Below are 13,852 nucleotides of genomic sequence, written 5' to 3'. Positions count from 1 at the left end.
AAACATTCACTTAAATCTCCACAGTAAGGAATAAAAATATACACAGTATGCTTATTATTGTGGTACTTTTGTTATTAGGGGTGTGTAGCAAAGCCAGTATTTCTGTATGTATATCACTAGCAAAATTATTGGCATTTATATTCAGATTAAACCAAATGTGGATGATTATTACACTGAAAGGCACAGGATTACATTAAATTGGTTTTCATATAGTTTGGACAAAGTTAACACACCAAATATGCCATCTTATAATTCATTAATTTATTTTTAATACAGATAAAATTTCATTAAAAGAATAACACCAAATTGTAAATAAACATGAATATGTTTATGTTTGGTTTTTGTGGTAAAAAAAAAACATTGGTGTCATTTGTATGTGGGATGGGTACGACATTTTTCCACCACTTCCCATCCATGACTTTTTCCCCACCACTTTTTGAAAGCCATTAAAAAAATAGCTTGTGGAGCCTATGCACAACACACAGAAAAAGCATCTCCAATTCAGTGGTGAGTGGACATAGTTTTGAGCCTGGCTTCCAAAAGTATTTTTTTCCCCATTAGGATGTTTTAAAATGTCTTCATTAAAGAGTTATAAGCCATGAACCAAACCAACCAGCTATGAGGAGAATCACAACAATCACAAAAAGTCTCTGAAAATCAGATGAAAAGACAAAAGGTAGAAATAGTACAATCCCATGAAGCACTGCAATTGACTATTTGAATCAAATTAAACAATGGATAAATAACTATTTATTTAAATATATTTTTAGAGAAACTTTACACGCTCACTATTGTGTTTTAATTTTAGTGGTTTATCTAAAATCCCATCGTATCCAAGAAGAATACAGAATAACTTCATCTAAAAAGTTGAATAAATTGTTGAACCCCTACAGTTATTTTTGAAGCAATGTGAAACAGTTTAAAGTTTTCACTTGACTTTAATATAAACATACGCAAGTATTATAGTATTGGTTACTTTATAGTTTAAAGTGTAAGTTCAGTATGCATTTAACTGGGAAACAGTGTAAACATCAAAACTGAACTGGTACATGAATTGATATTTTGCTATGATAAAAGTCAAATGCAGAGGGGACTTCTTCAAGCCTCCTCGTTTTAAAGTCCTCAAACACCCTTGCAACTTCTCGGCATGTCTCCATTTGGAGAACCTCTGCTTTAATGCACTGATTTGATGGGTAATTTGGGTCTTTCTGGTTAGATCAATTCTCATCAATTCTCTGAATGAAGGAGGAACAGTAGAGCAGGAGTCTGGCCTTCCACCAACTGTTCAGATCCATATGTTCTCCCTCTACTCTCATGAACAAATGAAAGAGTGAACACGCCATCATCTGATCATCAGAAATCCTCTGACTCTGACCACCTCAACATTTTGCCTCACAAACGCAAGCACTGAACCTCTGCTACAGCCAAATGTCCCATAGTGAAGGGGGGAAGGGGGGGGGGGGGGGGTGTCCAGACAGAATGGAAAAGTAAGACAGCCAACACAATCAGAATTACAGCTCAGACAAGTCAGTGTAAATTACACATTTGAATGAGGATGTTTTTATAAATAAGTGTCACATATCAGAGCAGTGCTGTGGAGTTTATTTTACTTCATAAAGACACCCACTGATGTGTCAACTTCCAACCACCTCAATGAGAAACCTAATTGAATTAATTATGCTAAAAGTCACACTTCTGCTGATGAGGCCAAGTATATAACACTGCATATGCCATTAAGAAAACCCTTAAAGAGGATTTATGAACCATTTACTCATGATCTTCTTGATACGGCCCATTTGTAAGCTCTTCATTAAGATTATCAGCTGATTTGTTAAGGTACACACTTTAGACTCCACTCCTAACAGTATCTAAAGAGTTTTCAGTGTTAGTTTCTGACTGATTTACTGCTGCTCAATTTATTTCAATTTGCATAATAGGGCATAATTGCAAAAGAGACGATTTGATTCTTTGTTCATACGCTTCTGAGAAGTTTTTCATTTTATATAATGCAGTCCTGGGTCTGATAGACCATACGTTCAGCTCTGAAACAAAACATTATATTTTATGTAAATAATATTCCGTAAATAAAATATCTGCACATTTTGTAACTGCTGCACAATCATAACCAATACCCCCTTGATTACTGTTCGTGTCCTCAAAAATATTCTCCAGACTAGTGTTGTTTGCATTATTTATTATAGACACCCAATAAACAAAAACATTTCCACAAGCCATTTTTTGTTTCAGGAGATCTGGAGGTCCTAGACATATTAAAACTTGGATTGAATTGTGATTCAAGCCAAACCAGCCTGAGACTCTTACCTGTCTGGTCCTCTCTCTCAGTGCCTGGTCCTCGTAGTGTGGATGGTTTGTCAATACTCTCCCCGTACACAGCTTAATTCCCGCCAACAGCTGCATGCTGCCTGCAAACACTGCCCGTTTGGGCGTCTTCAATCTGTCAAGGAAAAAACATGAGCGAGCTCTGTTACATATACTTCTCAAGTTTCACTAATATTTCAGGACAGGCGACTGCACAAGGGGGTTGGGTGTGTAGTGGTGACATTTATGAGAAAAGCTAAACCTGCAGACATTTATTTCAGGTGAAGGTAGAAATGTGAAATGTTCAGTGAGGAGGGACGCAGTCATTTGTACACTCCCATCACCCATGTATGAAACGCAGAAGGTTTGAAGTCTACTGCAGGCTTAAAAGGCACTCTGTCTGTCTGGATGAGATCTGTCTCCTGTCATTGTATATATGTGCATGGCATGGAGGAAAATGCTGAAGCTGTATGTCCTTTGAATAGCCTGACGGATGTTTCGGAGACCATCTGTTTATCAAAACATAACCTTTCAAAATTCAACATTTTACTCAACATTACATTCCTGAGTATTAGTATCTACACCAGAGAGAAGCCTCTGGGAGGAGACAACACTTTCCCTAACTTTTGTTGTTGATGGTATTTTGGGGGCAAATTTTGTATTGGTAAAAGCCAAATTTGACAGATTCCAGCATGAGCAGACATACCCTCAAATCCTTAAAAACCATCAACAAAACTGCACTAATATTAATATCTTTACATTTTTAATTGTAGGGGCTTTTTTTCCCCACAAAAAAAAGCTATTTTGGAACCGTGTTGGGTCGTCACTTGATGTCTGACCCAATGTAAGCTGTGTCCCGAAGCAAAACAAGTTAAAACAACTACTGATTAAAAAAGCAGCCTCAGGCACTCATAACCCACCCCATGTCTGTTCAATTTGTTTAGGCAATAAAACGAAATATTGTCATAGACGTCTTGCTTCAAGGTCGGTTTCAGCTCAAGCTGGTAAAGACAAAGTGTCTGTGCTTGTGAAGGTTACAGAGGATATGATGGTTTCATCTCTGTCCAGATTGGAATGAGTTGGATTAAATATTGGATGCACTGGAGAAATGTTTCATTATAGAAGAGCAAGTGTGGTCAGTACGGGTCAACCATGAATGTGGACCTTCACAGGACAACCTTGCTCCAAGTTCAATAACTGCTACACACACAGACAAAATCCAAAATTAACTCCTCGATGCCCCATATCGGGTACAATAACACACCCCTGCTCCATCTCTGGTCAGCTCGTAAAGATGTTAACAAAGGGGACAGACTCACAAACACACTCACATAGAGTGACTAGCAGCTATTTTCAATCTAAAGTTTTCTAAAGCAATGAAGCAGCAAAGAAAGAAAGAAAAATGGCTCCAATTTCAGTGGGCTCAAAGAATTTGGCATGACCTTCACCTCAAAGACAAACTTAACATCTGATCACATATACTGATGTATGCATCAACAAAAAAGATTGCAAAAGATGGAGGTTCTTCCAATAACAGGGTTCAGGAGCAGCCCTTCTGATGCTACAATGGAAAGTGGACTGGAAAATAAGGAAATATCAGACTACTGTGGAAAAACTTTAAAGAGAGGGCAGCCCTTAAGAGTACAGTACACACTGTACTGCTAGATAGACAGACAGGCAGATAGATGCCAACATAAAATCCAATTGAATTCATTGAAAACATTCTAGTTTTCATCAGCATCTTTGTCTTGTCTTCTAGCATAAATGTCTATAGAGATATTTCCAGATCTTGTTTTGTTTTAGTGTACTGTTGTGTTGTCTAAATCTAGAGAGGTTTTGCTTCAAACAAGTGAACTACTCTAAAGGCATAGCATTGACACTAGATACATACAAAATATGTATTCCAGCAAAACTGTAATAGGATGCGTTTCTGATTGGTTTATACGTTTCTGACGGCTGCATGAACATATTTAAAGCTAATGATGTGAGAAAGCAAATTTATATGCAACTTTTGTTTTTTCCCCACATTGTTTTAACCGCTCTAGGTGCTACCTCTCAGCCTTGCAAAAATATGGCTGTTCTCCACTAATGCAGCATCTAGTCAACAAATGAATGGATTTATAATGATATGAAAACAAGTGTCAAAACAAACAGCATGAGATGCCAGTGATACCGCCTCTAGAGTCCGCTCTGGAACTGTATAATGACAGCAGGCCTTCATCTGCCCCAGCAATGGACACATCCTGGTAAAACTAGAAGTATGGGTTTTTGGCAATAACCGATTGTTCCAGTAATCGGCTATCTGTGCCGATTAAATGGCAAAACAAATTACTCCTAATGTGCCTAAAAAACGTCTGGCAAGACTCCGAAGTAATGTCCTCACAACCCACTTCTATTACTGGACGACGGATTTTCCACCCAGACTAACTTCTATCAAATATCGTACACAGAGAAGCACATGGTCAACAGTAGCACAGATGTCATCAGAGACAAATGATCTCCTTCGCCTTCCTCTCCCTAATAGACCTTTTTCACACTTCTGCGTTCACACAGCAAAAGGCTTCAATAAAAGTAAGTAAATAAACTTCAGTTTTATCCTTCATCAATGATAGCGACAGTACAGCAGATTTATTATTGATTTCAAACGCACAATTTATTACCAGTAATGCTTCCAAACAGCCTTAACTTCTATATGATTTCCCATGAATGGCAATAAAAAGACAAATGGTTTCATGCTATTTGACATCCATGACAGCATGTATTTTATGGGTTTGAATGGCGAGTTTACTAAGTGTATAACTGAAATGCGAAAAACCAATGCATGCACAAAATATATACTTTATGAGTAAAGATTGTAAAGAGTAAACAATAGTGAAGTAGGATTTAAGAATGGTTTTACATAGAATATTGATAGCCCCGAGTCTGTCTACTCTACTAAATACTGAATTAAAAATGAGTGTCAGCTTCTTACTGTTTTGTACTTGACTTCATTAAATCCTCTTAGAGTGAACTGAACATTGTGCAAACGTGACTATGTTAGTCATTTTGATAATACACATTAGGTTAGTGTTAAGGATGCAAATTAACTGTGTGACTGTTTAGTGTTCAGATTTGCAACACTCTTAGTTCAAGGATATTTTGGATTTTTGTTTTGCATTGACAAAACGGAGAGCTTTTCTCAGTTACTTCCAGCTCATCTGGTCTTAAACCTACAATACACTTGGGTAATGTCTATAAACCGAGGAATTTCTGAACAGACTGACCTTTGACCTTGCCAACAGTGCATCATTTTGCGCTTTTGGGGGTCTCTATGTAATTACTCCATATTGACATGGGACTGCACCGGCCTCTACCAGATTTACATTTAATTTCAGATTTATATTCTCTTATGTAAATGTCAGCTTATGTTAGCCTGCAACCTGCTGACATTATAAAAATTGATTAACATCATTAATATTCCAAAGAGAGGGACACAGAGGGTGGCCTGACTGAGCAACCATATCTTTATAGAGGTATGCCTATGCAGTACATCTCCTTAGACAGAAATGCATTTTTAAATTAATGACCTCACATTAGACTGATCTTGATCCACTTTTATAAATGCAGATAAATCAGAGCGTGTTGGGCCGTCATTGTTTGTTAAGCACTTAATCATTTCAAAGACTGATATTGATAGCATGGTTGGACGTGTCGGTCATGTGCCTTGAGATATTTCAATGCCATTGGCTTAAATCACTGCCTGTGTACCAGTACTACTGTACAAACTCTCAAGGCCACAATAATGACATACTCAGACATAACTGTCTAAATTATCACTCATTAAAAATGTCTGGTATCTGCTGTTGATCTGGGTCAGACTGATGAGTCCTCTGGATGATACATTCTGCACAGTGACAATTTGTCAAATGGTCTGGTAGTCTGATGGCAAAAAAAAATCAATTAGGTGCTGAATGACATGAAAACAGTCAGTTAACATTTCAAGAGTGAACAGAGGCAGGCGATGGATCGAAAGACAGATGAAAGATAATAAATAAGAAATAAGAGTGTGAGAACTAAAGACAAGGAATTTATTTTTTTTAAATCTAGCTTAAAATGCTTTTGCCAAGTGCTTAGAAAATGTAGCCTCTGTATTTATGTTGGTTTTATACAGGGTGCGATTTGTGGAAAAAAAACAGAGAGGGGGGGGGGGGGGGGGGGGTGCTTTTGAAAACTTTTTCTAGGCGTAGGCTATAAAACTCTATAGTTCAGAGGTTAACCCAGCTAGACTGTTTTTAATACGACGGAAACTGTTTTAACGTGATCACAGTCTAATAAAAACATTGTACGTTATTTCCACGGTTATTCAAACAATGAATAAATTATGCAGAGAAAGCGAGCAAAGAACAGTATCAACAGAGATTTTTGAAACTCCAAATCAGTAAAACCATTGCGTCGCAAAATGATTCAATGTTTCGAAGCGCTCCAATCGCAAATCATTTGATTCAGATAAAGCGTGTATCGCGAATCATTTGATTTAGATCGGGACATCAGAGCGGGTGGGCGGGATGTGTTTATAATAATTTTTTTCAATAATTCAGCAGAGGCAGGGGTGGGGGGGGGGGTGTTGGATCCCCCCATTTATCGCACGAACCGAACCAATCACATCCAATTATAGCGCGATGGAGGCATTGACATATACATACATATACACAAACACACACACACACACACACACCATATACTGTATTAAAATCTTTTTATGCATGTATGAAGTGCATTTTTACCATCATATATTTTTTTTGAACGAATGAATGGATTCAGACAAACATGTCATTGACCAAATTCCAGAAAACATAGGAATAAGACAAGAAATGAGAAAAAGTTTTTGTCTTAAAAGCCAATTCTATCCAAAGTAAACTGATGTAGGGGAAGAGTACATCTTTTCACAATTACTGTGCGCAGACATAAACAAACATGTTCATATCCACCTTATTATGCAAGCAATTTTCTTTGAATATGTGATAATTTGGATTCATTAGCGCCATTGGTAAATAACCTGAAGAATAACAGTGCAGTTAACAGTAAAACTATTTGCGTTTCAAACCAGTGTGTTTATAATTACAACAATACATTAAAAATATGATAAGAAATAGCAGTTTGCAATATCCAGCAGCATAACGATCTATTTTGTACAGCTAAAAATAATTGAAAGCAGATGACTCCGGAAGCCTCGCACATTCAAGTTACAAATGGCCCCACTTGCTCTTCTGTTAAAAATAAGGTGGATAGCCTTAATTAAATGTCCTTTAGAAGGCAGAGCAGCAGACAATGAGATGCAATGCATCACACACACACAAACAGACTTGCCAGTGTGGTGATAAAGTTAAATCAGAATGGGATCTGTGAGTGTTCTCAAGTTGTGTGGACCTTAATCCTGTGTATCAAAGAGAGAGAGAGAGAGAGAAAGAGGGGAAGGCAGGCATCAGGGAGCATTTGACTGAGGGGGGTTTACAGAGTGATGATAGACTGATTGATCGGGTGAGGACTCAACTTAAAATGCCAATGATTGATCTGTACACTAAAAGAACTCAAGTGAATATGAAATTTCACTCCGTAGGTTTCAGAAGTCACTTAAAGACGTAATTTGGGACCAGTAAACCTATTTGTAACTAAGTCACAGAAATGTTTTTAAAAGAACAGTAATTCAAACGATTGTGTGTCGGAGACTTCTTGTTAGATTTCACAACTGGCAAAAGTGGCAATTTATGCGAATTACAAAATGTACAGTGGTAAAACAAGAAAAATGACAAGTGTGAAATTGTGTCGGCTAACCTTTCATTTGTGTATGGAGTGTGCATATTGGGGTGTTTGTGAATTAGTGATATTCTGCTGGAGTTCAAACAAGGCTAGCATCTGTGAGCTCAGCTATTAGCACTGCGTTAGTGAAATATCTCCACTGAGACATCTCCAACAACATCTCCATTGAGACGTCTGCAGCAGCAGCAGCAGCAGCAGCAGCAAAAGCCACTAATTTGATCGAATTAAACTGGAAAGAAGAGGAAAGTGGCTACAGTGACAATTAAGAGTGGAAGTGAGAGCGAAGACGTCGAAAACACGAAGGAAAGAAAGAAATAAAAACAGAAAACAGCAGGAGGAAAATGCGTCTTTGTTCAGATGGGGAACACAAATTACTTGTGCTCGGAGGGGCTGAGAAAGTTTTTCCTTCAGAGAAAATAAAAGACTAATTTATCTTCCTTATTTCAAAACAAGGCAACATTCAGAAATAACTCCTTTATGGGGGCTATAACAAAAGAGTGCACAGTAGAAAACTACAAAACAAAAGAGGGAAAATTAATTACATGGCAGGGAGACGTTCGCAATGATAAGGCTGACTGTGATGACAGAGTCTCAGAACTGCCACAAAGGACTCGCTTCCATCTACGGGACAGATGTGGTTCTAGTGAAAGGCCACTGATCAGTCATGAAGAGAAGACACAAACACGACACCCTCCCCAAAAGCCTTCTCAGCGGATCTGCAGAGATTGTAGGTTCTAAACTGTTAGTTAGAGATTATGATGGCATTCACATGGGTGGTTTGTGTTATGAACTAGCCCAGATGTTTCCAACCCCTTTCTCGTGGGATATGTTTTCTCAAGTCACATTCTTGCACAATGCTATGGAACAGAATATACTGTTTTAGACTATTTTTCATTTGACAAAGCATCTGAAAAACAGCATGATATGACATAACCAGACATCAGTCAACAAAGCTCACTTGCATTTTTGTTCTGGTTCCCACAAACATATGTACATTGGCTGGACCAATTGGAAATCTATGCTTTTTAATGGTGTTTGAGAATAAGAAACAACACATCATCAGACATCAGCACATAGGATGGTTCATGTCAGATTTACTGTTTAAATGCGATTTGGCAATTCAGTATTTCCCCATTCAAGTAGATGCAAGCTGATCTTGATGTATGCCCAAAACTGCCAGGTGAACTGACTTTCTTTGAACATTGATTCATGCATGCTATCAAATGGAGCATATTTTGAAAGGTTATGCATTCATTACACATAAACTAGCATTCACATCAAAACAGAAGTATACTTTGGGCTTTATAGTATGTACAATACATAGATGGTACAGCTCTCCCTTTTGGTTAACGAAAGTTAATTTTTCCAGCTAGGAAAGATATTTCTGTGTTCAATGGCAATTATTTGATTCCAACTATGAGTGAAATCATAATTACATCCCTGGGCTATAAAGCCTCCCCTCCAGCAATCTGTCAGTCACATGAGATCACAGCAATTAGCAAAGGACAATGATCCAATCAATTCCAGAAGGACAAATTAAGTCCCACCCTACAATTTATTTATTTTTTTATTCAAGAAGCCATTTCACTCGGATATACAGTATCACAACAGAGAAGAAAATATGATGGCAATTTTCATTTCATGGCGATAAGGGGAAAAAAATCCATCCAAGAAGGCAGACAAATGAATTCAGCTTCAAATAATAATCAAATATTCAATGAATTAAAAATGACTCATTTTAATTTAAATGAGTCTCGTGTATTTTTATATCATTTTATATGTCAAAATATTGCAACATGCTAAAGCCAGGGTAGAGCACAACATTCGGGTTCTAGATTATGTAATTATATCCCATTCATTTCCTCCATAGTGAAATAGATTTTTCTCAACTCTCATGAGGCTGTTAAGTAATGGTGTATATGCTTCTTCATTTAGCATACAATACTCATAATCCTTAAGACTAGGCCAAGAGCAAAAGTAGCAGCTTTTAAATGGCATACTTTTCGGCCATAGAGATGAATGAGAATGCTAACGAATCGCTTGCTCCAGCTATTACAGACTTCTTAGAGTCAAGCCTTCTGTGTGCTTCATGTAAGGAGCATTATAATAACACAGAGTCGCTGCCGGTGTACAACATTCCAAATCAATCACTCATGAGGATGCTGCCTATATGGGTAGTAAACAGTAAGGCAGCTCCCTAGGTTTTGAAGCAGTACCTGTCACTCTACACTTATCAGCTGTCTTAACAAAACCATAAAAGTGGAAAAATTGACTTTCACGCACTCACTATAAAATGTGTTGCTTTTAGCTCAAGATAAATCAAAAGATTGCTTGACAGGGATACTTTCACAGTTGTAGTTGTTCACCCTCCCTCTTCACATTGTGCCACAGTATGTGGTTTATTATGCAGTAAGTTCCAATCACGGTTAGAGGAGGCTGATACTGCCACTCTCCTCAATACGCTTTTCATGCTCACCCTCCCTTCTAGGCTGGTAATCTACATATAAAACAGTGCAGGCTTTGGCAAGCCAAGCACAGACAGAAGTGTGAAGTGATCCCCGCTTAACTCTTTCATCTGATGGTTAATTAGCGTGTGGAAGCGGCTTAATGCCGCAGCGTCAGCCAAGGGAACTCACACACTAATCCCTGACACATCGCATTTTCTTCAGGGAGAGATCACCTGTGTCACTGCAGCCCAAACATCTCACTCTTTCTCACACAATCACACATACAACTTGACTATGAGCAAGCCTTTTTTCCCCACGTGCAGTGAGAATGGTGTCATCGATGAAACCCTCTGTTGCCAACCGCTGGAGTCTCTCCAGCACCTAATGTCTAATTCATGAGGTCCACCTTACGGCTGCAAATCTCATCCAATGCATAGAGTATTCACTGCAGCTTTTTATTTATATCCTTCACAGTACGTAATGGAGTGAAAGAAAGAACAAGATGAAAGACATTTTTATATTAGTCTGATCAAGAATTTGGCAATATTATGGACATCAAGTGCCGGTTTTACTTTTCAGCTCCCACGAAATGAAGTATATTGTGATTTCGATGGTGCCGAATGCTAAATTTTGTTTCCCAGCATGCACGGCACCATGAATAAATTATGCAAAGCAATGCCTCAATGTTTTTGTTGTTACCATTTACCACATTATGTGCTATGATGTTGTTGTGTTTGTAATTTTCTTGGAGTTGTGTGTTGAGGTGTTAAAGACATCATTTCTTTAAGTGTGATGTTTTGTGTGAGAAATGTTAAAGGAATAGTTCAAAATGAGTCTAAAAAATAAAATGTGCTTACTCACCCTCAGGCCATCCAAGATGTAGATGAGCTTGTTTCTTCATCAGAACAGATTTGTAGGAATTAAGCATTATATTATATCAGAACGAGAGTTCAAACAGCTGTTAAAAACATCACAACAATCTAAAAGTAATCCACACGACTCCAGGTCATCAATTGATGACTTTGCTGTGTGGCTGTAAATAACAAATCCATTAATGAAGGTTAATTAATTTTAGCTTTAAAGCACCACTTCTGGTCTATAATCAATAACAACATTTACTCCAACAAAAATGTCCATTCCCCATTCTCCTCTCACATCAAAAACCACAATATGTGTCTAAAATATAAATATATATATTTTTTTATTTTTGCACGTACATTTTCACAAGTCCTGAAAGTAGACAAAGAGAACCCAATCAAACAAATGTAACAAATATTTTCTTTGCCATTTATTATTCAGGAAAATTATTCAATATTACACGTGAGTGGCTAAAGTATGGGAATCTCCAGGATTAGCAGTGAATTTGAAGGTGAAATCAGAGTCCATCTGTTCAGAGGTGTTTTCAATCAATGGGTGTCAGTACGTGCCCTGCTTTATTTAGAGAACAGGGACCTATCAAAGTTTGTGGAAGCGTGTCATGGCACAAACAATGGAGATCTCGGAGGACCTCAGAAAAAGTGTTGCTGTTGCTCATCAGGCTGGAAAAGGTTACAAAACAATCTCTAAAGTGTTTGGACCTCATCCACAGTCAGGCACATTGTGTACAAATAGAGGAAGCCAGAGGACTGTTTTGTGGACGGATGAGACCAAAATAGAACGTTTTGGTTTAAATGAGAAGCGATTTGCTAAGAGGGAAGAAAACACTGCATTCCAGCATAAGAAACTTATCCCATCTATGAAACGTGTGGTGGTAGTATCATGATTTGGGCCTGTTTTGGAAAATGTCAGGACATCTATCGATGAACCCAGTCTCAAGAGAAAGTGGGTCATCCAGCAAGATAACAACCCCAAACATACAAGTTGTTTTACCAAAGAACAGGAACAAAGTTAATGTTTTGGAATGGGCGAGACAAAGTAAATATATATACAAAATAAATGACAAAGAATATATTGCTGTCTCATTTGTTTGATTGGATTCTCTTTGTCTACTTTCAGGACTTGTGCGAAAATCTGATTATGTTCTGGGTCATATTTATGCAGAAATATAGAACATTCCAAAGGGTTCACAAACTTTTGAGCAGAGCTGTATATATTTCTCTCCTGATTCAAACAAGATGTCTTTTTCAGCGGAGAAAGGAATATTGAGCTTTTGCATCACAAGATGTTAATTGATAGACTGAAGTCATGTCGATTACTTGTGGATTATTGTGATACTTTCATCAGCTATTTAAACTTTCATTTTAAGGGCACCCATTCACTGCAGAGGATCCATTGGTGATTGATCCAATGCTAAATTTCACGAAATATGTTCTCATAAAGAAACAAACTCATCTACATCTGGGATGGCCTGAGGGCGAGTACATTTTCAGCTATTTTTCATTTTTGGGTGAACTATTCTGTTAAAAACCGTGTATGCCAGACTGATTCGATAGTATGTGTTTGTAGCACTAAAACACTGCTAGCGGGAGCATCTTCTCAATTATACTAATTATTCTGTGAGCAGCAAAAAAAAAAAAAAAAGACAGATTGTGTGATGATAAGGATGGATTACTGCAAAATAAATTTGGCATGCAGATGCGAGGGACTTCAACACTTCTAAAAAAACAACTAAGTAAATTAAAAATTCATATAATATTAATCTCACGCTTTTATCAATGCCTAGGATTACCCTTCATAGTGCCATCGGTGGCTTGCATGCCTAAGGTTGCAGACCTCTGGTCTGATCGTTGTCTGCGAGTGTTTGCTTGTAGCATGTAAGAGGATGTTTACCGCTGCTTTACCTGATCCACTCCATTAGCTCCACAGTGTCTGGGTCATAAAACTCTCTCAGCTCAGAAATCTCCTCCATCAGTCTGGGCCAGAACTATCAACAGAAAGACAGCGATTGAGATGGAGGGAGAGTGTGGGAATGGTGTAATGGGAATGACTCACAATAATCAATGATCAACAAAGCAGCCCAACAAACATCCAAATACACAAACATACACAGTTCACATCTGATTTCTCATTCCCACTGCTGTGTTAACAGAGAGAAAAAAAATACGCATTGTGGAATCAGAACTCTCCTAAATAACACACACAGTGTGATACGAATTCCATTTGCGTGCACTAGGATTCCTGCATGACTATTTATGGTGTACAGCCACCAGTGTTGGGGGTAACGCATTACAAGTAACGCGAGTTACGTAATAATATTACTTTTTTCAAGTAACTAGTAAAGTAACGCATTAGTTTTTAATTTACAAGAAAATATCTGAGTTACTTTTTCAAAAAAGTAACGCCAGTTACTT

At 37.8% G+C, this 13,852-nt stretch overlaps 1 protein-coding gene across 2 annotated transcripts in view; it reads right to left on the bottom strand.

Moving 5' to 3' along the window:
- The window catches only part of LOC306880759 (protein C-mannosyl-transferase DPY19L3-like), a 34,717-nt gene that overhangs the window by 4,946 nt on the left and 15,919 nt on the right, over nt 1–13,852 (bottom strand). For both annotated transcript variants that reach the window (XM_079434500.1, XM_079434501.1), the window contains exons 16-17: nt 13,343–13,425; nt 2,323–2,455 (exon numbers count right to left, since the gene is read on the bottom strand). In XM_079434500.1, coding sequence (XP_079290626.1) covers nt 2,323–2,455; nt 13,343–13,425 — 216 coding nt within the window. The remainder of the gene's footprint in view (nt 1–2,322; nt 2,456–13,342; nt 13,426–13,852) is intronic.

The sequence above is a fragment of the Barbus barbus genome (genome assembly GCF_936440315.1).
Source record: "Barbus barbus genome assembly, chromosome: 2".
Classification (NCBI taxonomy): Eukaryota; Metazoa; Chordata; class Actinopteri; order Cypriniformes; family Cyprinidae; genus Barbus; species Barbus barbus.
This window is presented reverse-complemented; position numbering and strand designations above follow the sequence as displayed.